Source organism: Thermobia domestica, unplaced genomic scaffold (assembly GCF_964235325.1).
Source record: "Thermobia domestica unplaced genomic scaffold, izTheDome1.hap1.1 HAP1_SCAFFOLD_194, whole genome shotgun sequence".
Lineage (NCBI taxonomy): Eukaryota > Metazoa > Arthropoda > Insecta > Zygentoma > Lepismatidae > Thermobia > Thermobia domestica.
This window is the reverse complement of record NW_027655922.1, coordinates 202672-227386: the sequence shown is the minus strand read 5'-3', so window position 1 is coordinate 227386 and position 24715 is coordinate 202672. Positions and strand designations below refer to the sequence as shown.

Here is a 24715-nt window from a genome sequence, read left to right as displayed (position 1 = left end):
TTATTACTGTTTCAGAAAATGAATGACAAATCGGAAAAATAGCTAGAAATGGCTAAAATTAAAGTCAATGGCTAAATGACAATTTCTCTTGCAACTTTCTTTTGAAAATGGCAAGGTTTGGCTATAAGATGGCCAAATTGACAACACAGTTATTTATGTTATTTATGTTATTTAAGAAGGTCAATCTTTTATGCTTTTCTTAGTCGAGAATATTTTCTTAATCCTCTTTCATTGCATATATTTTTAATTCTACTATAGTATGTTTACTTAAATCTTTCATCTTCTTGTATTTTATTTTCACCATTTGATATGAGTTTCATTTTTCTTACAGTACTTTTACAGTGCTATTAAAACTGTTATTTAACAGTAATGGAACCGCGACCTGTTAAAATCCTTATGCTAGTTCCTGTTAAATTAAAAATTCAATTTTTAAGAGAATACCAGATAAAATCACAAATTATTTAATATAAAACTAATTAATTTTTTTAATCTACCTTATCGGAACCTATATTATCATTTACAGGTTCACTATCCCAATTTGATTCTTGTGTATATGTTCTACCTAATTTTCTTTCTTGCTCCTTTAGCAACATTCTTTTTTCTATTAATGCTATTGTTAAATCTAAGTTAATCATGTATTAAATCACAATGTTTATTCATATATGTTATATAGAAAATCTTCGAAAATGAATTATTTACATATAAAAATGAAAATAATTATATTTATTTACAGAATTGTAGATATTCCGCACTCTAATCAAATTTTATCTCTTACACCTGTATTTAATCGAATCTGCGATTATTTAACTACCAATGATTAGTTAATTTATTTTTCCATTTTTATTGATATGTTAGATCATTTATTCAAAGATACTATTGATATTAACACACGACTTGTGCAAGATATTCTTTCTTGGCATGTTATGAAGTTATCAGATAAGGTGCTAAACGTATTAACAGTTGAACTCTGGTCTTCTATATGTTATAATGATTATGAAGACGAATATGAGTTACAAAAGATTTCATACGCGAATATAAAGATAAGGTTAAATAAAAAATATATATCAAAACTGTTTTATCAGAAGATTTTATAAGAGAATTTGCAGGTAGGTTCTATTGGACATGGATTAGTGGAACTCCTTATTAATCAGAAGATTTGATAAGATAATTTGCTGATAAAATTGACTGGAAACAAGTATGTATTTATAATATGTCTAAAGATTTTTTAAGTACATATATCGTTAAACTTGATTTAGAAATAATTTATACGTTGCTCCACTTTCAGAAGAATATATACGAAAAGACGCTGATAAACTGAATTGGGATCATTTATCACATCAAACTTTATCGGAAGATCTCATAAGATATTCTGCTGATAGAATAAATTGGAGAAACATTTTACTTAATCAACGTTTAACTGTACGTTTTGGTTTAGAATTTAAACATAGGTGTCCTTGGTCATCCTCCGTTTTATTTAAAAGCCATTTAAATTATAAGAGTGTGGCATTTGATGCTACTGGAGAAAAATTAGTTCATGCTTTTGTGATTAGTATTTATAAACGTTGTACAGATCTACACTTGGCAAACATATTTAAACATAATAACCAATCATACAGTTAATTAATTTCTTTAATCAACTCTTCTGATAGTAGTGTCTAAAACTCATTACCCTTGCCTTTACGAATATATAGTTCTTGTTGCATTAAATTAAACAGCTTAACACTGTTAGGATCTCTAAACTTTTCGTATATTACTTCATGATCTGGGTATTTTTCATATGCATCAGCAAGCGGTATATATAGACTTCTTCGACATTGGATAGCATAATAAGGAAAAGGATCATAAAGCTTGTTCTCTGCTATATGATTAAACAATTTGTCTTTTGAAGTGTCATTAGTATATGGTGCTGCCATATCTTTTAACTCTACAATTTGGATTTTTAACCTCTCCATATCTCTGTTCGATTTTTTCTATTCTTGATTCTAAACTAGCATTATCTTCTCGATATTTTTTAAAATCTTGACTGAAATAATTCGGTTACATTTTATAATATTTATGAGAAACATAAATTGATATTGCGAGTATTAATTCTTTTAAAACATATATTTATTTATTTATCGTTATTACCTATTACAGAGCTATTGCTCCCTTTACAATAGGTTTTATAGGTACTTTTCTTATAAAATTACACAGTAAAACTAATAAAGACGGACATTACAAAAAGAAAAGAATAAACAAAGTGAAAAGAAAAGTAACAAACATATACAGAATAATGAAAGAAAATAGTACATACATTCAATACATTACATAGTAAAAGAGTAAATACATTGTTTTGTTATAAATGTGTATTAAATGAATACATGAACAAAGTGCAAACCGTAGATATTCGTATATATAATTTCATATGTATTTGATATTTGTTTTGTAGTTTCTAAATATACATGGTCCAAATACCATTGCAAATCAATAGGTTCTCATTAGCTACAAAAGTACTGTTTTGCTTATTAATGTATTCTTTTATTATTCTAATATAATATTCAATATTCATTGCAAAGTCGACACCACAACATTTTTTCACTAATAGATTATGCTTTCTAGTTATCCTTGCTATTGGGGAGTTTTGATGTACGAGTGTATTAGACTTACAACAGTCAAAAGGTAATCGAACTCGTAGACTGTGCTTCCTAATGCTAAAATTTAATGAATGTAATAGTTCCTGACTGTCGACCAAACCATTAACTATTTTGTACAAGAATATTTAATCTATTAATTCCCTCCTATCACACAAGCTATCATAATGAAATTCCGTTAAAAGGGTTTTATACGATATTCTTTCTTGATAGGATGATCTTTTATGTTTTTTATAAAAGAGACATCTTAGAAATTTATTTTGTACCTGTTCAATCCTTTTTATATAATATTGATAGCAGGGAACTCAAATTATACATCCATGTTCTAATTTAGTTTTTACAAAGCTATTGTATAGACTGCAAATTGCATTTATATTTCTGAAATCAACAGTATTTCTGTTTATAAATCCCAATGTTCTATATGCATCATTAATAACAGATTCAATATGGGTTTCATATGTAAGACGGCAACTAATTGTCACACCTAAATCTTTCACTTTATCCTCTCTTCGTAGTATTTCGTCATTCATCGTATACTCATATTTATATGTTACTAACTTTCTAGAAAATGATATAACAAGACATTTTCTTACATTAAAAAACAATCTGTTTTCTATACTCCACTTGTAACATTTATTTAAGTCAGCCTGCAAATCTAAAGCGTCATGTATTTTGTTAACTACTTTATATATTTTAAGGTCATCTGCAAACAGCAAACAATGAGATGACTTAATTGTTTGCGGTAGATCATTTATAAATAACATAAAAAATAATGGTCCTAAGTTGGAACCTTGTGGTACACCTGATAGTACTTCATACTGTACTGAATTAGTCTGATAATAGGAAACGTACTGTTTTCGACTTGATACATAGGATATGATCAATTTCAACGAACTATTAGAGAAACCATACATAGACAATTTTTTGATCAAGATAGAGTGATCAAGTTTGTCAAACGCTTTAGCAAAATCTGTATAAATTACGTCAACTGAGTTACCATTGTTAATTGCATTAGATATAAATTGAGTAAACGTTGCTAAATTTGTCACTGTAGATCTTTTAGGACAAAAGCCATGCTGCAATTCAGAAATATATGATTTTACATGATTATATATTCTTTTGTACAAAATCTGTTCAAATATTTTAGAGGGTGCTGAAATTAATGATATTGGCCTATAGTTCTCAATCACATCAGGATTACCCGATTTGTGAATGGGACAAACTTTACTAAGCTTCCACTTATCAGGAAATATGTGAGTTTTCAGAATGATATTATATATATAACACAGAGGCTTCACTATTAGATCGCGACATCCTTTATATATATACACTGAGGTATTTGGTCAGGTCCACTGGATTTATTTGATTTTAATTTCTTTATTGATTCCTTGCATTCATCTTCATGTATGATATCAATATTTAAGCAATTAGGTACTGTCAAGTGATGTGTGCTTGGAATTTCGTATGATGAAGGTTCTGCAGCATACACAGTTTTAAAATATTGTGCAAAACTATCTGCTATTTCCCGTGTAGACAGTAAAAGTGAGCCATGATATGTCATAGCGTTGATGTTTCGATTGTTAAGTTTTTTACTTTTAATGTAATTCCAAAAATAACTAGGGTTGTTATCAAGATTATTTTCAAGATTGTGTAAATTCAGATTATATTCTATTTTTATAATTTTCTTCAACTTCTTACGCAGTTCAATAAACATAATTTCATTATACTCAGAATGTTGTTTTCTCTTTCTATAATATTCCTTTTGTTTCAAAGTTTTAATTATGTCTGTGGAAAACCAATTGGGAAATGATCTTTTCTTATATAACTTCCTTTTAGGGTCATTTTTCTCAATAATGTTGTTAAAGACCCTATAAATGTGATCCAATGCTTCATTCGGATCTTTCGAATTATATATTCCATCCCAACAAAATTCCCGTAAATCATGATACAAACTCAAAAAATCTGCTTTAGAATAGTTATAAACTGTAATCGAGTTGCATCTAGCATAAGATGGTCTAACAATTATCGATTCTTGAATTAATAAAGCTGGGTGATATAAATCTTCAGCTACAAAAGGTTCTGATATTCTATATACATTCATATTTTCACTAAGGTTTGTTATTACTAGACCTAATGTTTTGCCAAATCGATTCTTTATGTTATTTATAGATTTAACGTTGTTCAATGACATAAAATTAGCGAGATAAGAATATATCGTTCCACCTTGTAATAAATGAAAATTTGAGTCTGTTACCAAAGATAAATTAAAGTCACCAATCAGAATTATATTAAAATCTCTTATTATATTGTATTTCTCTCATTTACCTCGTGGAGCCGCGATGGCTCAGTGTTAGAGCGTTCACCTCGGGTACTTGGGGTCCCTGGTTCAATCCCAGCTCGCTCCAAGTGGACTTTTCATTTATTGGATAAACACCCTTAGCATAGGTTTCCTCGGGGTTCTCCCCTTTCCTCCCACTTTCTTCATTCCACCGTTTCATTTATTTCTCATCATCACTGTCTCCTTTAGCCTATCCGGCATAACTGTGGGAAGTAAAACTCAAAAGATTTTCTTGGCAGTAATAGTACGAACTATGAGGGGATAAAATAGTACCGATAGAATACTGATAAGATGCTTAAATATGTACCGAGGAGAATTTCATCTTTTGGAGAGAGAGAAAATTTTTTCCCAAAGCCACCCTGGAAGTCATCACTGGTTCACACTACTCCCAAAATATAAAATAACTAATATCTCAATGTGACCGAAGGTATTACTAACTTCTTTACGAGACTGTGTTCTCCACCAGATAGTGAATGACGGATTACGAGTGTTTTGAGTGCGTTTAATCGTTCTTCTTTAACCCTTACGATACCAAGGGGGTGGGGTTCGTCGAACCCATAGCCTATTATATTGTGAATTTTGCTTCTCTGCGTGAACAAAAAAAAAAAAAAAATCCGAAAAAACATAACATTGTGTAATGGAATGCTAAGAAAAGAATTCTACTTGATTTTGCTCTAAACGGTTCTCGTTTATTATGTATAGGGCAATAATGCGAAGTGTGTTCAACAAGCCCCCTCCTTGGTAGGGCATGTTACCTTTTTTTCGTTCTGATTTAAGATATCGTTTCGGCATGGTGTTTTTTTTTTCTTCTACAAATAAACAGTGGCATGTCTGGACTTGGCAATACTAATGTTTTGCAACACTGATGGGCTTGGCAACACTGATAATCGTCACTTTGTTATTGTTGAACGGGTCGGTGATTTTGCAGTACTGAAAAGAGAATTAATATTTTGTACATTCTGCGATTTAGATGTTTTGATTTATAGCATTGCAGTATTTTCATAGCTTCAGTGCTAATATTGTGAAGTCGAATATTGTTTTTTTTTTGTATGCCGTACCGCGTAATAATATCAGTGAATGTAACCTATCTGTATTACCTACATGTATATTTTCATTTATAATGATGATGATGTGGTGCTCTACCCGAATGCAGGTCATGTATCCGAATGTCCCTAAGCGAGAGGAACCCATGATGGTTTGCCAGTTCCTTCCATGGGATGATTATGACGTCCAGAGGACAGGACCTACAGTTTAACGTGAGATCGAAACCACTTGGGTTCCTGCTTGTGGAACCGAAACCGAGACCCGTTGATTGCAAGGCTACGACCTTAATCACTCATCCAGCCGGGACACTATTTCATTTATAACTGGTTGTTTAATAACACATCTGAGAATCTAATTTAAAAATGATTTTTTCTTTATGTGTTCAACGAGCTCCCTTGGTATGCTACCTTATAGAAAACACCTTGGTATTGCAAGGGTTAAAATGATAACTGGCTTCTTTAAACAAAGTTAAAGCACGTTTTAAAAGTGTAGTGGATCAAACGAGATAATCTACGTACTGCATACTTCAACGTACATTATTTCTATAGAATATATATATATATATATATATATATATATATATATTATGTGATCATAAGTATCCGGACACCCCCAAAACACGCGTGTCAGGTGGTTTTCATATCAGGTGATTTGTGCTGCCACCTACTGCCAGGTACTCATTATCAGCGACCTCAGTAGACATTAGATATCGTGAGAAAACAATGGGGTGCTCCGCGGAACTCACGGTCTTCAAGCGTGGTCGGATGATTGGGTGTCACTTGCGGCAGAAGTCTGTACGCGAGATTTCTACACTCCTAAACATCCCTAGGTGCACAGTGTCTGATGTGATAGTGAAGTGGAAACGTGAAGGGACACGTACAGCACAAAAAGCGTACAGGCCGACCTCGTCTGTTCACTGACAGGGACCGCCGACAGATGAAAAGGGTCGTAAAGTGTAATAGACAGACATCTATCCAGACCATTACACAGAAATTCCAAACTGCATCAGGATCCACTCCAAGTATTATGACAGGCGTGAGGTGAGAAAACTTGGATTTCAGTGTCGAGCGGCTGCTCATAAGCCACCCATTACGCAGGTAAATAACATACGACGCCTCGCTTGGTGTAAGGAACGTAAACATTGGACGATTGAACAGTGGAAAGACGGTTTGTGGAGTGACGAATGACGGTACACAATGTGGCGATCCGATGGCAGGGTGTGGGTATGGTGAATGTCCTTTATCAGCGTGTGTAGTGCCAACAGTAAAATTCGGAGGTGGTGGTGTTATGGTGTGGTCGTGTTTCTCTTGGAGGGGCTTGCATCCCTTGTCGTTTTGCGTGGCACTCTCACAGCGCAGACCTACTTTGATGTTTTAAGCACCTCTTTGCTTCCCACTGTTGAAGAGCAATTCGGGGATTGCGATTGAATCTTTCAACACGATCACCTGTTCATACTGCATGGTCTGTGGCGGAGTGGTTACAGGACCATTACATCCATGTAATGGCCTGGCGTACACTGAGTTCTGACTTGAATCCTATAGAACACCTTTGGGATGTTTTAGAACGCCGACATCGTGCCAGGCCTCACCTACCTACATCGATACCTCTCCTCAGTTCAGCACTCCATGAAGAATGGACTGCCATTCCCCAAGAAACCTTCCAGCACCTGATTGAAACTATGCTTACGAGAGTGAAAGCTGTCATCAAGGCTTTTGATCATATAGTATATATATATATATATATATATATATATATATATATATATATATATATATATATATATATATATATTTATTTATTTATTTATGTGTGTGTGCGTGCGTTTGTTTGTATGTGTGTGACACATTCTCACCTAATAAGTACATAATCAGATAGGCTCTTTCAGTTTTTACATAATAATGCGCTCAGACTTTAGTAAAACTGAACTATCTTTTATTTTAATTTAGAAAATGAAACAATGAACGGAGAAACGAAAGTTACATGTATGATATGATAATTGTAGATTAACAGGAATTTATTGTAACGTAATAGGCTCAATAAATGTATTTGTATCTATTTATATATATAAACTATGTTTGTAAGAGCATTATGATCGTACTCTGCCAAAAGACGGAGATAATCTAATATTACTCTTGTGTCTGATGTGTGCTGCTGCTTAGTGGGCAATTGCGGTACTAGTGCCGTACCGAATTTCAAATCACTTTGGATTGCACAGGTAAGTCCTTAGGGATAGATATTTGCCTGAGTCTTAAAAATTCATAATTAATTTTGCTCTATTATATCTAAATATTTGCGAAAAATGTGAAAAAGAGTCACATTGTACTATTCTGGCATAACCATGGCAAAATCCTTCATCTATTTGGTTATGTGTAAACTTTAAAAATAACTCGTTAAAATTGCTTTAAAACGAGGCCTTCGAACCATATATCATGAAGTGGTCACTGTTCATATTACAGTTAAAACTAGTGTGTTGAAAGTATTTGCGTAATTATAGAACACGAATTTACATTAAAGAGTTTTACATGTACACATAACACGATGTATATATTAATATTTCTTCAATTTCGTCGTAACACCTACTGTTAAAAGAACAGAATAAGGTTGCCTTGTTACTTGTAAAAAATCCTTTTTTTAACGTTTTCATGTTAATGAAATATATTGTTTTTGAAAATTCTTGCTATCCAATTCACACGATATAGACCTTTCTTGCCCCCCTGGCCTCAGTCTATTTTTAAAATTGCAGAGGCATGCGCACTACATAAAAATAAAATTCTGCGAAATCCAAAGTCCATGAAGGAAGGCACGCGCCAAAGGCAACTGTCTTCTTGATGATATATGACGTCTTTAAACATTGTTGTATGAACAGAAAGTGAGTGAACATAATTTAATTTCATTTGAGTCGGATGACAATAATGTTGGTAATAATAGTGTTAGTTATGAATGTAATAAACATGAGTTTAGTAAAAGTGTTAATACTTAAAATGAAGTTGGTATGGGTTACCCGAATACCCAAGTTTCAAGAGAGCCATATGCTGAAGAAAAATGCACAAATATTAAGGGACAATATTTTGTTGCACATTATGAGCAAGTTCCAAGGGAGCAATTTTGTTCTTAACAATATACACAAGCTCGAGTAGAGCCGTTTGCGGTGAAAACTTTTCACAAGTTTGGTACCCGTGTCCACGTCGTGGTAATTTTACCGCGGCCAGTGAATCCTACGTCAGCGAGTCAAAAGTACCCTGCTCCAAGTTCCGATGCTGCCTGGTGTGTATGTACTTTCTGTAAGCCAAATTTATCTTGGGCAAAGTCGAGACGTAATTCAAAGTAACATTTATTTTTAAAGATATCAAAATAGAAGTACTCCCAATGTAGAAAGTAAGCAGAGTCAGTTCATGAAAAATGAAAGAAGTGCGTCTTGCAGGAATGAAAATGAAATACAATGTAAAGAGTACATTAATAATGAATTAAGACTTCCGCCTTTATTGGCACAGATGGACCTATTGCAGACAGATATGGCACGTCCTGCTATTCAACGGAATTTTCCGTTCATTTTAACAACGAATTAAGTCATGACCTATAGTAGATAGCACTGATAGCGATTCTTACTTTGTCTTTCTGGTGAGATTAGATGAATTGCTAAGAAGGTTTGACCTAGAATTGGAACCTGTTGTCATAGCTAGTCTAAGCCAAACTAGGGTTGAATTTAACAGAACCTTTCATAACTTACTCGGTGTAACGACTGGGATGAAATTTGCACTAATTTGCTAACTGAATATATTTCTTCGGTAGGTTGTACACAGTAACTACGAAAATATTTCTATCGTGAAAATATTTCTATGATTAATGAATGAAGGGGAAGAACTTGGAAAGTTCTTCAAATAGAAAATCCGTGTGGTTCAATGTCCTTCGTATGACACACTGAGCATATACTCTGTAATATTGTTACCACTCTATTATTGCCAGAAATTTATCAAAATTGTTTTGGTGAAACCATACGATCTTCAGCTTCTGAATTGTTCACCAATGAGGAAACACGATCATTTTGTAAAATATAAAAAAAGACTACTCAACACTTAAAACAATGCCACCTGCTACGCATACGCAAAAAACCCAATACGCTCTACATCTCAAAAGCAGTGTCAGGATTGCAACCTGAGATACGTAACTTTGTTAGATGTTATAAGTGTAATGGTCTCAGACACACTCAATGGTTTTGTGTTAGTGGAAAAAACATCCACTCTCCAGTACCATCTTCAAAAGCACTCATCAACATGAAAAATGACTGACAAATATTATACATTATACTGCTAATTGCAGGTATTTCAGACTCTTGTTTATTGGACACAACTTCTGTTAATCTTATTTGTCGAAAATATTTACAGCAAATTTTGTGTCGTCTTCTCATAAAACCTACACCAGCAGAATCAGTGATTACAACCGTAGATGGTCATTTGGTTGAACTTTAGGAGAATAATGAGATTAAATTTTCAATTCAAGGCTGTGAATTTAGTGAAACTTCTACATTATAAACTTCACAGTTTGATTTGCTGTTAGGGAGTAACTTTTTTTAAATGGAAGGCGGAGGAATAGTCAGTTTTAGTCAGCGTGAACTTATAATGCAAGAACTTACAGCTCATCGTTTTTTCAAGGGATTATTTATCCCAACGGAAACTACTTGTTCTAATCTCATTCCAGCGACTCCGATGCGATCGGGAGTCACTCTAGTGAGAGGCGCAATGGACAAAGGATCGTACGGGAAAGACACTTCCCAGCAGAAAAGAACCAGCACTATTCCTACATGACAGCTGATGTAGGCGGACAGCAGGACTACACCACATTAAATAAACTAGATAGTGAACGTCATGTATATTTCCATAATAATTTAAGTACTAATAATGAAATATTTGATGACTGTAATTTGGCAATTGTAATTTTGGTAATACTTCTGGACTTTCAGTATAGCTGGTAGAGCAAAATCCAGATTTACCTTATTATGTTGGAAAATCTTCGCTATAAATATAGTGTTATCACTGAGGTCCTAGTTACTATCAAAAGATTCACGTACGAGATAGAGGTGGAAGATGAAACTCCAGTTCCTCACACTTCTTATCAAGTTACAGAGCCGAAACTTGAAAGAACTCAATGAATATTTTGATGAGCTTGTTGACAAGGGAGTAGTGTGTGAGGTCGATTTCTCTTCTTGTTCATCCCCGTACTTTCTTGTCCAAAATAAAGATGAGACCAAAAGGTTAGTTATGATGTATACAGAAATAAATAAGAAAGTTAAGGATAATAGTTATCTTTCAGCACATGTTGAGGTCACGCTTGCGAACTCAGGAAGGATACTATATACGGAAAATTTAATTTAAAGTCTTCATTTCACAAATGTCGTATATCCGAGGGTAGTAGAAAGTATACTACATTTTTACCGAAACCGTTTATTAGAACCTCTCGTTCTAACTATGGGATTTCGTTTTTAGCGCTCATTTTTTTATTAGTTTCATGTATAAAATCTTCGGAAACCTAGTAGGTAATAATCTTGAACTTTTCAAGATGATTTCGACATTCATGCAGTAGACATTAAAACATATAAGAGAGTATTGGAGGAAATTCTTGAATGCTTTAGAAAATGGAGAATGCTTTAGAAAATGGAGAAAATGAAGATAAAACTCCAGCTTTCTCAAAATAAAATAAATTCCTTGGATACGATTTTGAAGCGGTGAAACAAAGATTAAAAGCATTCTTAATTTATACCGACCTAAAAATAGGAAAGGTACTGTATATGTTAGTATTTCAATTATTTCTGAACATATATTAAAGACTATGCTGAAATAATGGAAATAACATCAAGCAAACCTTTGTTGATCGTGTTGTATTAAACACACCGGATATGAATAAATCGTTTGTTATTGATGTCGATTGCACATATAAAAAACACTGCTATACTTTCTCAATGTGGTGATGACTTCCTTCTTAGACCAGCGTTATTCTTTTTCTAAGAATATCTTTTTATCTCTTCATGAGATCTGTCGAAAAGTTTATATGAACTTCAAGTATGTTGGCATCTTGTTCCAGTTGAAAAATTTGAAATGTACCTTACAAAGCCATTTCCTGTTTTCAGTGTTAATTCATCATTCACTTGGTTGTTGCGGAGCTACAAGCTCCAACGCAAGCATGGGACATTGATTCAAAAACTACCTAAATATGGCTTGAAGGTAGTTTACCTCAGAAATAAGCAAAACATTTTGGGGGAATTTATTTCGCGCAGGAACAATGGTGTGGAATTTTATACCAATGATCCTGGAATAAAAGAGCTTGAAGAATTTGAAGGAGAACCAATCAAGATTAGTTACGCGAATTTTTGGAGTTCACCTTTGCTTAGCAAGCCGTTAAAGGAACATCAATGGGAAGATTCAGAACACCGATACATCATCCAGGGAGTGTAACGCGGCCAAAGATAGGATGAATTCTGTATCAAGAATGGAATTTTAATAAAGAAGTCTAGTGGCAGACGAGATCTTGTATGGAGGATAGTCATCCCAAAGGAAATGGTTTATACTATCCTGAAATACTTCCATACTGACGAGATGGGTGGTTTTTATGCTGGATATTATTCTAAAACATTAGCGAATATAGGATAGCGAGGGATAAAAATTTGCCTAAGGCTAAAATGTCATAATGAATTATGCCTTATTATATTATTTCTTAATAGAGGGTGCGGCCGCTATTTGAGAACAAACAGAATAAGTGACCCAGTATTCTGTATGTCACTGTAACGCATCTTTTTTTGTTGCAGGTAGACATGCAAACCCTAGACTAACCCAGGAAATGAAGAGGCATGCAGTGATCGCCTATTTGACTGCAGGACACGCCGATTTCAAGAACGCTGCTTTCCTCAAAGGCGCCCGGTCATTCGTTTTCCAAGTTCAGAGGGATATAGAGACCGCCAGTGGTGATGTGCAAACCGTTTCCCACAGGAAACTACATAGTCAGCGCTCGGATGGAACCAGGACGCCTGAATTCATTTCTTACGTCCCAGCTTTTGTCGAAGCGGACTCAGGGAAGCCCATGATGTCACTTGCAATGGAGAAGCAAGTTGACGAGGACACCATTCGACGCGTGGTGCATGAAGACAATCCGTTACAAGTCGTACGTGACATCAAGAGGCCAGCTCATGTCCGCGTGAACCAGGAAGAATAAATTGACCCTCGCCGGGCGCCGTTTGAACAAGCTGAAATATCCGGAACAGGCAGATATGTTCTAGTTCTTTTCGAATTAGAAAATCTTCGTCCCGACCAGAAGGCAAACCGCAGTGGTCGGTGGCTGTGTGAAACACCCGAGGGTGTTCCAACCGTCATGCACACCAAGTTCCTCGCCTCTGTGATGGTTCTGGGGGTCGTGAACAGTGAAGGTGACGTCATGCCTCACTATTTCTTTTGTCGAAGTGTCAAGAGTCAACTCCGTTGCTTACACCGATGTGTTGAAACCAGTTGTGCAACCCTACTGCTCTAGCACGTGGCAGGCCATATGTTTTTCAGCAGGACGCCGCTCCCGCTCATACGGCCAATTCAACCAAAGAATGATTGGCCACGAATATTCAGGACTACATCACTCCAAACATATGGCCCCCAGCTCTTGTGATATCAACCCTTTAGACTTTTACATTTGGAGCGTGGTCGAGATGGTCTCCAATTAGCATCCACACAACACTGTTGCGGCTCTCAGGGCAGCCTTTGTGGATTCCATTAAAAACATTCGCAGGGCCCAACTCATTCATGCGTGTTCATTGTTTCAACACCGTTTAGAGGTTATTATTGCGACAGATGGCCGTTTCATTTAATGATATCCTTTATTGGGTCTGTCTTAACGTGTTCTGTACATAACGTTTAATGATCATTAAATGCTCTATCTTCAGTCCTTGATCCTTTTTACCGCGGATGTTATTTCGTTCTCAAATACCTGCCGCATCCCATATTTGTGTAAAATTTTAGAGAGTCTAATGGCACAACAATGGCAAAATCCTTTATCTATTTGGTCTTAAACTTTATCTTTGTATAAACGTTAAAAATAATTTCTTAAAATTGCTTTACCACGAGGTCTTTCAACCATATAGTATCAAGTGCTCACTGTTCATGTTAAAGTGGTGTTTTCAAAGTATTTGAGTAATTATAGGTGACGAATTTATAGTAGATTTGTACATGTACATATAACACGATTTATATATTAATATTTCTTTTCTTCGGTTTCGTCGTTACACCCGTTTTTGAAAGGACAGAAGAGGGTTCCCTTATTACTCCACTTGTATAAAAGATGCTCTTTTCCGTTTACATGTTAGCGAAGTATTTTTTTAAAATTCTTGCTATCGAATTTACATTATATATACCTTTCTCGACCCGTGCTGGTGTTAATTTATTTTTACAATTGCTTGAGGCATTTTACGCCACATAATGCTTATTCGTTAGTATTCTATCTACACCTTGCAGTGGGAGGCTTCTAGTGCGATTTACTCTTCAAAATGGTCACTTCCAGTGTCAAGGCTTTTTGTGACCATTGTCGTTGGTAAAGAACAAATTAGTTCAACTAATTTTTTGTTGATTTTCAGTTATATGTTGCATATTAATTATTTGTGAAGCGCGAAAATACAATGTAAACAGATAACATGAAAAAGAACCAAACAAGTTCCGTGGAATCTTTCTTAATTTGAACTCCCTCTCTCATAGCTAAGTATGGTATTGTTGAGCATTTTAACTTCTTCCGGGAAAGGCATCTGGGAACCACATGAGTCTTTGATTCTTGCGTCCCTGTGCGTCCCAGTATTACACATGAGTATCGTAGAATTCTTGTCAAAGGAAAAGCTGTGTAAGTGGTTTCATAGATGAAAATGTATAAGAGAATATTGAACAAGATTCTATGAAAGTGGGTGACAGGAATTCAGGTTGACTTGGTTTAGTCTAGGATGACGTCCAGTAGAGAAGTTTTATTTTTGAGATTATGATTTTTTGGTTTCGGTTAATCACACCGTGAATGAGTTTCGTATATTGCCGAATATCTACTAATGTTTAACGATAAAAGGGATATTATATTTTATATATATTTGGTGTTTAACATTACTGATAAAATTATAGAGTGTAAATTACTATCAAAAGTTTAAATGGAAGTCACAGCTGGTACAATTATTTTACTTTCGGTCTTCATTCATGCTTTCGCGAAGGTATGCGGAATAATTTCTTTATCTGGTTGTAGCCGGCGAAACACACACTTGTCCATAAGAGTGCAGCGTATACAAAACTATGTTAAGAAATCTATGCAGAGCTTCAATCTTCGAAATGAAATCTTTGATATTTACGTCCGACAGTTTTGCGGGCAAGGCTAAAGGAAGCGGTGATGATAATAAATGAAGAAAATGGGAGGAAATGGGAGAACCCGAGGAAACCCACGCACACGGTGTTTGTCGGCTACAAAGTTCACTTGGCGGAAGTTGGGATCGTACCCGGGACCCCATGCATTAGAGGTGAACGCTTTACTACTGAGGCAATATGGCCACTTCAATCTTCGAATTTCTTAGATGATTCATTAAATACAACCGTGGATATTCTGATTCGTATTGCCCCTCGGTTTTCGTCTTGTTACTGGAATGAAATGTTGAGCAGTTTCAGGACACAATTTTAACATAATGAGGGATATTTACTGAGATAATATAAATAAAATACCTATCTTATTCAGAATGTATTGGTAAAGGCAAGGAAAGGAGATAGATCGTAAAGCTGTAATTTGTATGTTAACTTTTTCAAGTCTCGGTGTTATAAGTGTTTTATAAATGGTCAGTGTTCATCATAACATTAGGCAAAGAGTATCATACTAGTTTTACTCCCACAAGCTTATCTTTTAGAAAAAAGCTATATATGTAGCTCTTGAAACTACATAGATGTTCTTAGTAAAGTGTGTCTACAAATTCTTCCTTTGAATATTCTAGTGCAGAGGTTCTTAAACCTTTTTCTGTGACTCACCAACGAATTCCACACAAAGAAAATGTAATTCTTTCAAAATTCTCCCAAAAATTAGTATACACCAGATCAGTAAAGGGACATATTAAGACAGAAAAGCGAGATTGTGTGGAAGAAATTTATGAAAATCAATTGGCTTCCTGAAATGATATTAACTTCAATGCCAGATGTGCAGTTTCAGAGGTTGCCCATGTTAAATTATCGAAAGAAATGTTAATGTTGTCTTGAGATAAATGGGTTCACAGCTGAATAAAATTTCATAGCATCCGCATGAAAACACAGTTTTCTTATACTTCTTTCTGTCACAAAAACTCTGATCATAGAACTGCGTCGGTTGATGTGCGATATATGTTTCTACATTATTTTATTTTCGTATTATATGGCAACAGTTACATTAAGATAACTAAACAAGTTGACCGTGTTCATTCTTTATAGCGTAGATTGCTTGTCCACTAGTCTTCAGTAATGATATTATTTGAAAAAAATTCTCCTCCCTAACAATCCACTCATCAGATACTTTGATTTGTTGAACAATTAAACTCGTTCTGTTACTTAAGGCATCTCATTGTAATGGAACAATTAAAAAGAAAGGAGAAATTAGCCATTTCAGGCATAGCGCTAACAGGAGATTAATATTTAATTTTAAGGGACCGCTTCCTGAGTTAAATACATACAAGCTGGATATTTAGTTTACGTACTGCGAACTAATATGCACATTGTTCCTCTTCTCTGTCTTAAATACAATACTTCCCAAAATAATATTGCACGCGACAGTTTATTTTATATGATATCCTTATGTTTTAAGTTTTCTCTCTGTAACGACAGAGATTCCGGAGATGGCATTTTTGACATATATTTTTAATCTTCTCATATCGATGAAAGGAAGAGGAAAAAAAAAAACACTTGAATGTAGGCACTGAATATAAGAAAATTTATTTCATACAGTTCAGATGCCTTACTTTATAATGAAATTTATACGATTTTTAATTTTTTTTAAATATGCAGAAGGCAATATTTATCCCGGCACGCCCTTTCAATTTTCAAAGTAATACACAATAACCATTAAGTTTTTAATGATGCAAATAAAAGAATGGGAAATATTGTTTGACACTTCGAGGAATTGCAGTGTTGGAGATCGAGTATAGAATTTTGTTTCCCCCCAATGACATTATATCAGATTATTACAAATTTAAATTGAATATTGTGCTAAAACGCAAAATACAGTACTTATTTCTGTGTGTGGTAAAATAACTTGAGGTACTTAAAGCATGAGAGAAGGTTACAGCATAGAAACCTTTAAAGATTCTTGAAGTCTCGAATAGGAATAGCCCAAGGGAGACGAACAAGCCAGTGCATATCCTCAGCAACTTGCTGTCAAATTCATCATAATATTAGGTATTTTGTACGAAGCTATGAAAACTTACAACTAATTGAAATGTTTATAAAAATGTTTTAGTTCTGAAATTTGCTTAAATATATCTATATAACATCTAACCACGTAAATATATTCCAATAGACGTAAAATATGATATGCACTTAAATCTCAAATCATTCCGATAGTATGAATGAACTAGAGGAGACAAATATACCATCTAGAGTGACTACAGTCAGAAAAATTTTAAGAATTCTGATATTCTTGTTTTGTTCCCTTCTTATTATAGTAACCTCATCTCGTAGTGGTAATGGCAACAATCTGTCACAATTATGAAACGTTCCGGCCAAAAAAAAAAAAAGACACCTTTAGTGATATCGAATCTCTCTTCTTTCCGTATTATAATGAGATTTTCATTCGTAATGTAATATATGGCTCTTTTTATGTTCTTGAGTAAAGTCGTATATCGGAGACATTAATGTAGTTATAATTTGAGCTAATAAAAGAAAGATAGTCTCTTGTTTTCTGAAAATAAATTATATGGAAACAACTCGAAAGTTCTCGATTCCATTTTTGTACAAGATGTCAGTTAATGGCACAATAGTATCAGACCCTTTTTTATCAAAATGCTAAGTATGAGTGCTTTGCAAAGCTTCACATTTAAGATATAATAAGAAATATAATATGAAACAATTATTTCCCCAATTCCTCTATATTTTGGAATCAAACGTTATATTCCCATGGTGTATCATACTATTTCGATCTCAATTTCCATATTTAACGAATTTTTACAGGCTACATTTTCGGGTTGAACCTTCTCTAACAGGCCTACTGTTTGGAAAGAAATCTGATATGGCAAGGCACGTATTATATACCGTTGAAAGATCTTTTACGTGCCAAGAGTGTGGAAAGAAATTTAGCAAAAAATCAAATTTGGCATTACACTCATTGGTACATACAGGTCAGAAACCGCACACGTGCTGTGTGTGTCGAAAGGGATTTACTCAAAAAGGAAATTTGGCAAGACATATGTTAATACATGCTGGTAAAGAGACTTTTACATGCCAAGAGTGTGGAAAGAAATTTATCAAAAACTCAGGTTTGGCAAAACACACACTTTTACATACAGGTGAGAAACCGCACGCATGCCGTGAGTGTGGAAAAGGATTTAGTAAAAAATCAAGGTTAGCGAGACACACACTGATACATACAGGTGAGACACCACACGTCTGCCGTGAGTGTGGAAAGGGATTTCGTCAAAAATCAAGATTGGCATCACATATGTTAACACATACTGGTACTACAGCTCCTACGTGCCAAGAGTGTGGGAAGAAATTTTGCAGTAATTCCTACTTGGAGATACACTCATTGGTTCATACAGGTGAGAAACCACACATATGCTGTGAGTGTGGGAAGGGATTTAGTCAAAAAGCAAATTTGGCAAGACATTCATTGATACATACAGGTGAGAAAGTGCACGCATGCTGTGAGTGTGGAAAGGCATTTATTCAGAAATCATATTTGGCAACACACATGCTAATTCATACTGGTGAAAACTCTTACAGTTGCCATGAGTGTGGAAGGGCGTTTAGTAGTAAAACATATTTGGCCAAACACGTTTTAATACATACCAGTGCAACTCCTGCAATGTGCCAAGAATGTGGAAAGCGATTTAGTGACAAGTCGTCTTTGGCAACACACATGTTAATGCATACTGGAGAATGTTCTCACACATGCCATGTGTGTGGCAAGGCATTTAGTAGAAAATCTTATTTGTCTAAACATGTTGTAATACATACAGTTGCAAAACATGTAACATGCGAAGTGTGTGGAAAGGGATTTAGTAAAAAAGGACATTTGGCAAGACATATATTAATACATTCAGGTGAGAAATCGGACGCATGCCGTGTGTGTGGAAAGACATTTAGTCAAAAAGCAAATTTGGCGAAACACACACTGATACATACAGGTGAAAAATCGCACGCATGCCTTGAGTGTGGCAAGGCATTTAGTCGAAAATCACATTTGGCAACACACCTGCTAATTCATACTGGGGAAAACTCTTACGCTTGTCATGAGTGTGGAAGAGCATTTAGTAGTAAAACATATTTGTCAAAACACGTTTTAATACATACAGGTGAAATACCTGCTAAATGTCAAGAATGTGGAAAGGGATTTATTAGAAATTCGTCTTTGGTAACACACATGTTGATACATACGGGTGAAAAACCTTATTTATGCCAAGAGTGTGGAAAGCGATTTAGACACAAGTCAGTTTTTACAGAGCACATGTTAGTACATACTGGTGCAAAGTCTTATTTCTGCCACGAGTGTGGAAAGGTATTTGGTAGTAAATCAAATTTGGCCAAACATGTTTTAATACATGCAGGTGCAAATCCTGCAACAAGCTAGGAGTGTGGAAAGAGACACAGTGAAATATCCAATTTGGCAAGGCTAGTGATGGGTAAGTTCTCGGGAAATTATATTTGGGGAATATTTCCCAAAAATGGGAATTTTCTGAAAATTTATGTGCAAATACGAAGATAATTGTATTACTATATTATATAATTTTAAAATTAAATTAGTTTTTATCACAGTATAGTTATTAGTGTTGTTTCAAAAAGATTCTTTGAAGTATATGTTCTTAACGGTATTATGTTATTTTATGCTATTTAGAAACTACGCATGAATGCGTGTTTAATTGCAAAATGTTTTATGCGAGTAAATATTTGGTATAGAAAGTCCACATACCCTTACGCAGCTAGAGACCAAATTTATATGTAAGTGTATTTTCTTAACTTAACCATACTACTAATATTATAATCATATTAATTTTTTAAATGTTACAAAGAAATTAGGATGCTAAGTGCCAGAAGGCATTCGTAGTCTCCCGAGAAATTCGTATGGTTTCCAGTGTATGGGACGGCATATATACAGAATGTTGATTTTAGGAATATTGTGTTTTGTTACTGTGTACTATTAAATCTCTAATTTTAGATGATACGCTATTTCGAACACTATACACAGTGTTACAAAAATTCGCCAAAAAATCTTGGTACATGAATACATAAAGTGAAACAAACAAATCCTTGAGACAGGTCTGAAAACACCGGTACTAATGGAACATCCTGAGAAGCAACCCTAATTTGTGATATGTAAACTACATTTTAAATGTTAATGTATTTACGTTTAGAAAGATCTTTTTTTCATGAAAAAATGAAATGAAATTTGTAAGTTTTACGTCCCACGTTTATGCCGGTTAGGCTAAAGGGGACGGTGATGATGACGAATGAAATGGTGAAATGAAGAAAGTGGGAGGAAACGGGAAAATCCCGAAAAACACGAGCACGGAGTTTGTACACCACAAAGTCTACACGGTGCGAGCTGGATCAAACCAGGGACCCCAAACATCTGGGATGAACGCTCTATCGCTGAGCCACCGCGCCCCGGGAGATCTTTTTTCATATCTAATTCTTTCTCAGAGCGAAATTCGAGTCAGAGATAGTTGACAGATCGACATCTATTACTGACGGTGGTTCGGCGTGTATAGACAGTACTTCGCTTCTATCTCTACTTAATTACTAGATTACTTTTACAAACTGATTCCTTTTGATGAATCATAAATTAGGACCTTGGTACTTTCTAGTGCAACTGGAAATGGAAATTAAAACATATTTTTAATCAATTATATAAAATAGAGTCAACGAATTTCAATCTTTAATCTTCAAGTATTTAAGACCAAGGAGTAAATGATAATAAATAAAAACAAAGTCATTAGTCATATGATTCTTATAATTTGGAAAATAAAGGAATGGAAATAAATTTTTTACCGGGAATTTATTTGCAAAGGGAAAAACCCGAGGATATTCCCATTTTTTCCTTTTAAACAGAAATATTTCCACTGCTCATCACTAGACAAGACTCATGTTGATACATTCAGCTGTAAACCTTACACGTGCCTTGAGTGTGGAAAGGGATTTAGTCAAAAAACTCATTTGGCAAAACACGTGTTAATACAGGTGGAAATAATGACATGTGCGTAAAGGGCGGAAAGAGATTTATTTAAAAAACAAATTTGGCAAAATACATGTTAATGCATACAGGTGCATACCCTCAAACATGCCAAAAGTGTGTGAAGGGTTTTCGTCGAAATTCAGATTTTGAAAGTATGTGCTAATACAAACAACTTAATAACATGAGACGTGCCAAGAGTGTGGGAAAGGATTTATTGGCAAATCTTCTTTGATAAGACACATGTTAATACATAGAGGTAAAGAACATCAATCATCCCAAGAGTATGGAAAGCAATTTAGGCGATATTAGTATATAGCAGGACACACGTGGAAACTGAAGATCCATAAGTGCGGAAGAAAATTTAGTTGATATTGAAGTTGGGCAATTCATGTTAACACATCCTGGTAAATAATATTACTCACAGAAATGTGGGGAGTAATTTAACCGTCACATTTGGCATGTCTCGTAGTAACGAAAGCTTAAGATAAGCCTGGTATGTATGAGAAATGTGGACTGGCATTGATGGAAAAACCGAGTAGGACTACAAAAGCGATATTCATATAGGTAAGAAACTCATACCAGCCAAGAGCGTGTTAAACATTTACTCGAAGATAAAGTTTGATAATACATATTGTATTAAATACATAATTTATATTAAGAGTGTGGAAAGAAAGTTGGTGAAAGTTTTCGAGTGAGAACACATAGATCATACAAATGAGAGACCTGTGCGTGAAAGGAATACGGAAATGGGTTTGTTGAGAAATCAGTGTGGAAATATACATTGTAACCTACGGTTGAGGATACTGGGAATCAATATGCATATAAACCACAATGAAATGAAATGAAATGAAATGAAATCTTTAAGTTTTACGTCCCACGATTATGCCGGTTAGGCTAAAGGAGACGGAAACCTCAATTAAGATACCACGTATAGACGTAAAACCTCATCCATCTTAGTGGTTGATGGATGAAGGTTTACGTCTATTATACACGACACATTTTTATCCGAATGTAAGAGAACGCATTTTGTAATAAGATGTATTTCAGATAGCATTTGTATTTAAATGTGTATGGGAATAAACAAACATAAATTTATTATATATATACGATTTACTACATTTGGACAAATATCTCGTTAAAATCAGGTAACTCGCTCAAAAAGGAGTTAGAAATATTGTTTCCTTGAGTGTTACTTAATATCTTGTAAAATGTTCTTTAGATGTTTCTTGACGTGCAACTGGTGTTTATATCTTCTGAGAGCACACACTGATTTCTGTAAGACTTGAGGCGAAAATACGCAAAGAAAAGATTTTTTTCTATTAATACTCGAAGTGACGTGATATGAATGGAAAATGTGATTATATGTTGAAAATAAAAAATTAATTCAGCAGAGTGAGTGTAGTGTGTTGATAGTTTTACAATCCTAAGTACAAACAATGTTTTTTATTCCAGATACGATCCACTTCGTTCTTACATTTTATTTTTCATAAAATAGAAAACGTTTAACCCTTTAATCTTGATATATTGTGATATGTAAGTTTATCTAATCTCATTTGCTAGTTAAATGTAAAAGGTTTATATTGAACGACATTTCTGTAGCAGTGGAAAGCTGACGAGTCATGCTCCTCTTGTTAGCGCACTGAAATTAAAAATGTACCCTTCTTACATTGAACGTGTTTCATTTGTGATTCCAAAGTTACTGTTTTATCTTCCTGCGTAAGTCTACGTGAAAATATAGTTCCACTTGAAGTTATATATATATATATATATATATATATATATATATATTGTTCCAATATTCGTGTAATTTTCTACAGCACTGGAAGGAGATTAAGTTTTCACATTATTAGCGTGAAATTTGGCATTCTTACTGAGAAATGTCTGAATATTTTAAATCTAGAAAGAAAATCATTGTTTAGCCCCTCTTTTGGTGGCGTAAACAAAAATGTTCGTTTTCTTTATGGGAGATTCAATTTTAAATTTTAGAAGGATTTTTCTCCGATATCACAGTGCAACAGTGAAAAAACTTTTATCGCTATAGTAGGTGTTCTTTATGTATTTCGATTTCCTGAGTTCGAAAATAGCACTTAAAACGTCATATCACGTACCATTCTCTCACAAATCATATACTTTGCCAATATTCGTAACACATATTGAACTATTACACACACACACACACACACACACACACACACACACACACACATATATATATATATATATATATATATATATACATACACAGTGCGTTCCACGAATAACACTAAGGTCCACCTCCTGAAGAAACCAAGGCAGATAGAAACATGAAACCTTTTGGAACCTTCAAGGGACATAAAAGGCAACATTATGCTGTGAAGGAGAATCCCCCACAAGGGGGGCGAAAGGGGGTTACTGGGGGTAACTCAAAAATTTTAAATAGCAACCCCCATCGTGTGGTACCTCGTTTGAAAGGTAATCACGAGTAAAGACCACTTGTGAAAATCTTAAGTCGCTAGCATGTCCGTAGCCAACATGGCGGCCATCCGTAAAGGACGGTCGAAGTGCGTTCAACGAGTAACACTAAAGCTCATCTCCAGAAGAAACGAAGGCAGATAGAAACCTGAAACCTTCAAGGAATTTTAAAGGCAACATTATGTTGAGAAGGAGAATCCCCCACAAGGGGGGCTAAAGGGGGTTACTGGGGGTAACTCAAAAATTTTGAATAGCAACCCCTATCGTGTGGTACCTCGCTGGAAAAGTAATCGCGTATAGATACCAGACCGTGTCCACAACAAACTCTGAAGTCTAACCTAGTTCGGAACGAATGCACAATACACATACCACACAACTAGCACTATAACAGTATTGCAAATACAAAACATGCAGATTAAACTGAAACCGATAGAAAAGAGAGTACCATAATATTATTGAAAAATCTGAACCCTCCAAGGCTCGAACCCCGGACCGCACGTGTACTGAATCAACACTTTACCATTGCGCTACTGTCGAACTGCTACTCTTACGGACGAGGAGATGTAGTTCATGACGACGAGTTGCCCGTGGTGGCGCTTTGGTGTTGGACACGTACTTTAGCAAAGCTACTCTGTTTACTCGTGCACCACTATCAGATGTGCTTTTCCGACCAACAGTGAGCTACATTACAACCCTGAACAGTAGGTCTGAAGGACGTAGACGTGTGTTTGTGCTGGTGCGTTTGACCATCCTACATTGCATACATAATGTGGTCTCTTGAACAGAGAATTGAAGTTGTGTTACTCTTTGGTGCTACGAATCGTTCGTACAGTGCAACAGCACGGTTGTACAATGAACAAAA

The 24715-nt window shown here is 34.9% G+C and overlaps 1 protein-coding gene across 2 annotated transcripts in view; it reads left to right on the top strand.

Annotated features, from left to right (window-relative positions):
• Positions 1–23058, top strand: part of LOC145676523 (uncharacterized) — a 37616-nt gene extending 14558 nt beyond the window's left edge. Inside the window, exon 3 of one of the 2 annotated variants that reach the window (XM_081747345.1) lies at positions 18183–23058. In XM_081747345.1, coding sequence (XP_081603471.1) covers positions 18183–19800 — 1618 coding nt within the window. In that variant the 3' untranslated portion in view covers positions 19801–23058. The other variant, XM_081747346.1, reaches the window with a different exon arrangement.
• The last annotated feature ends 1657 nt before the right edge of the window (positions 23059–24715 follow it).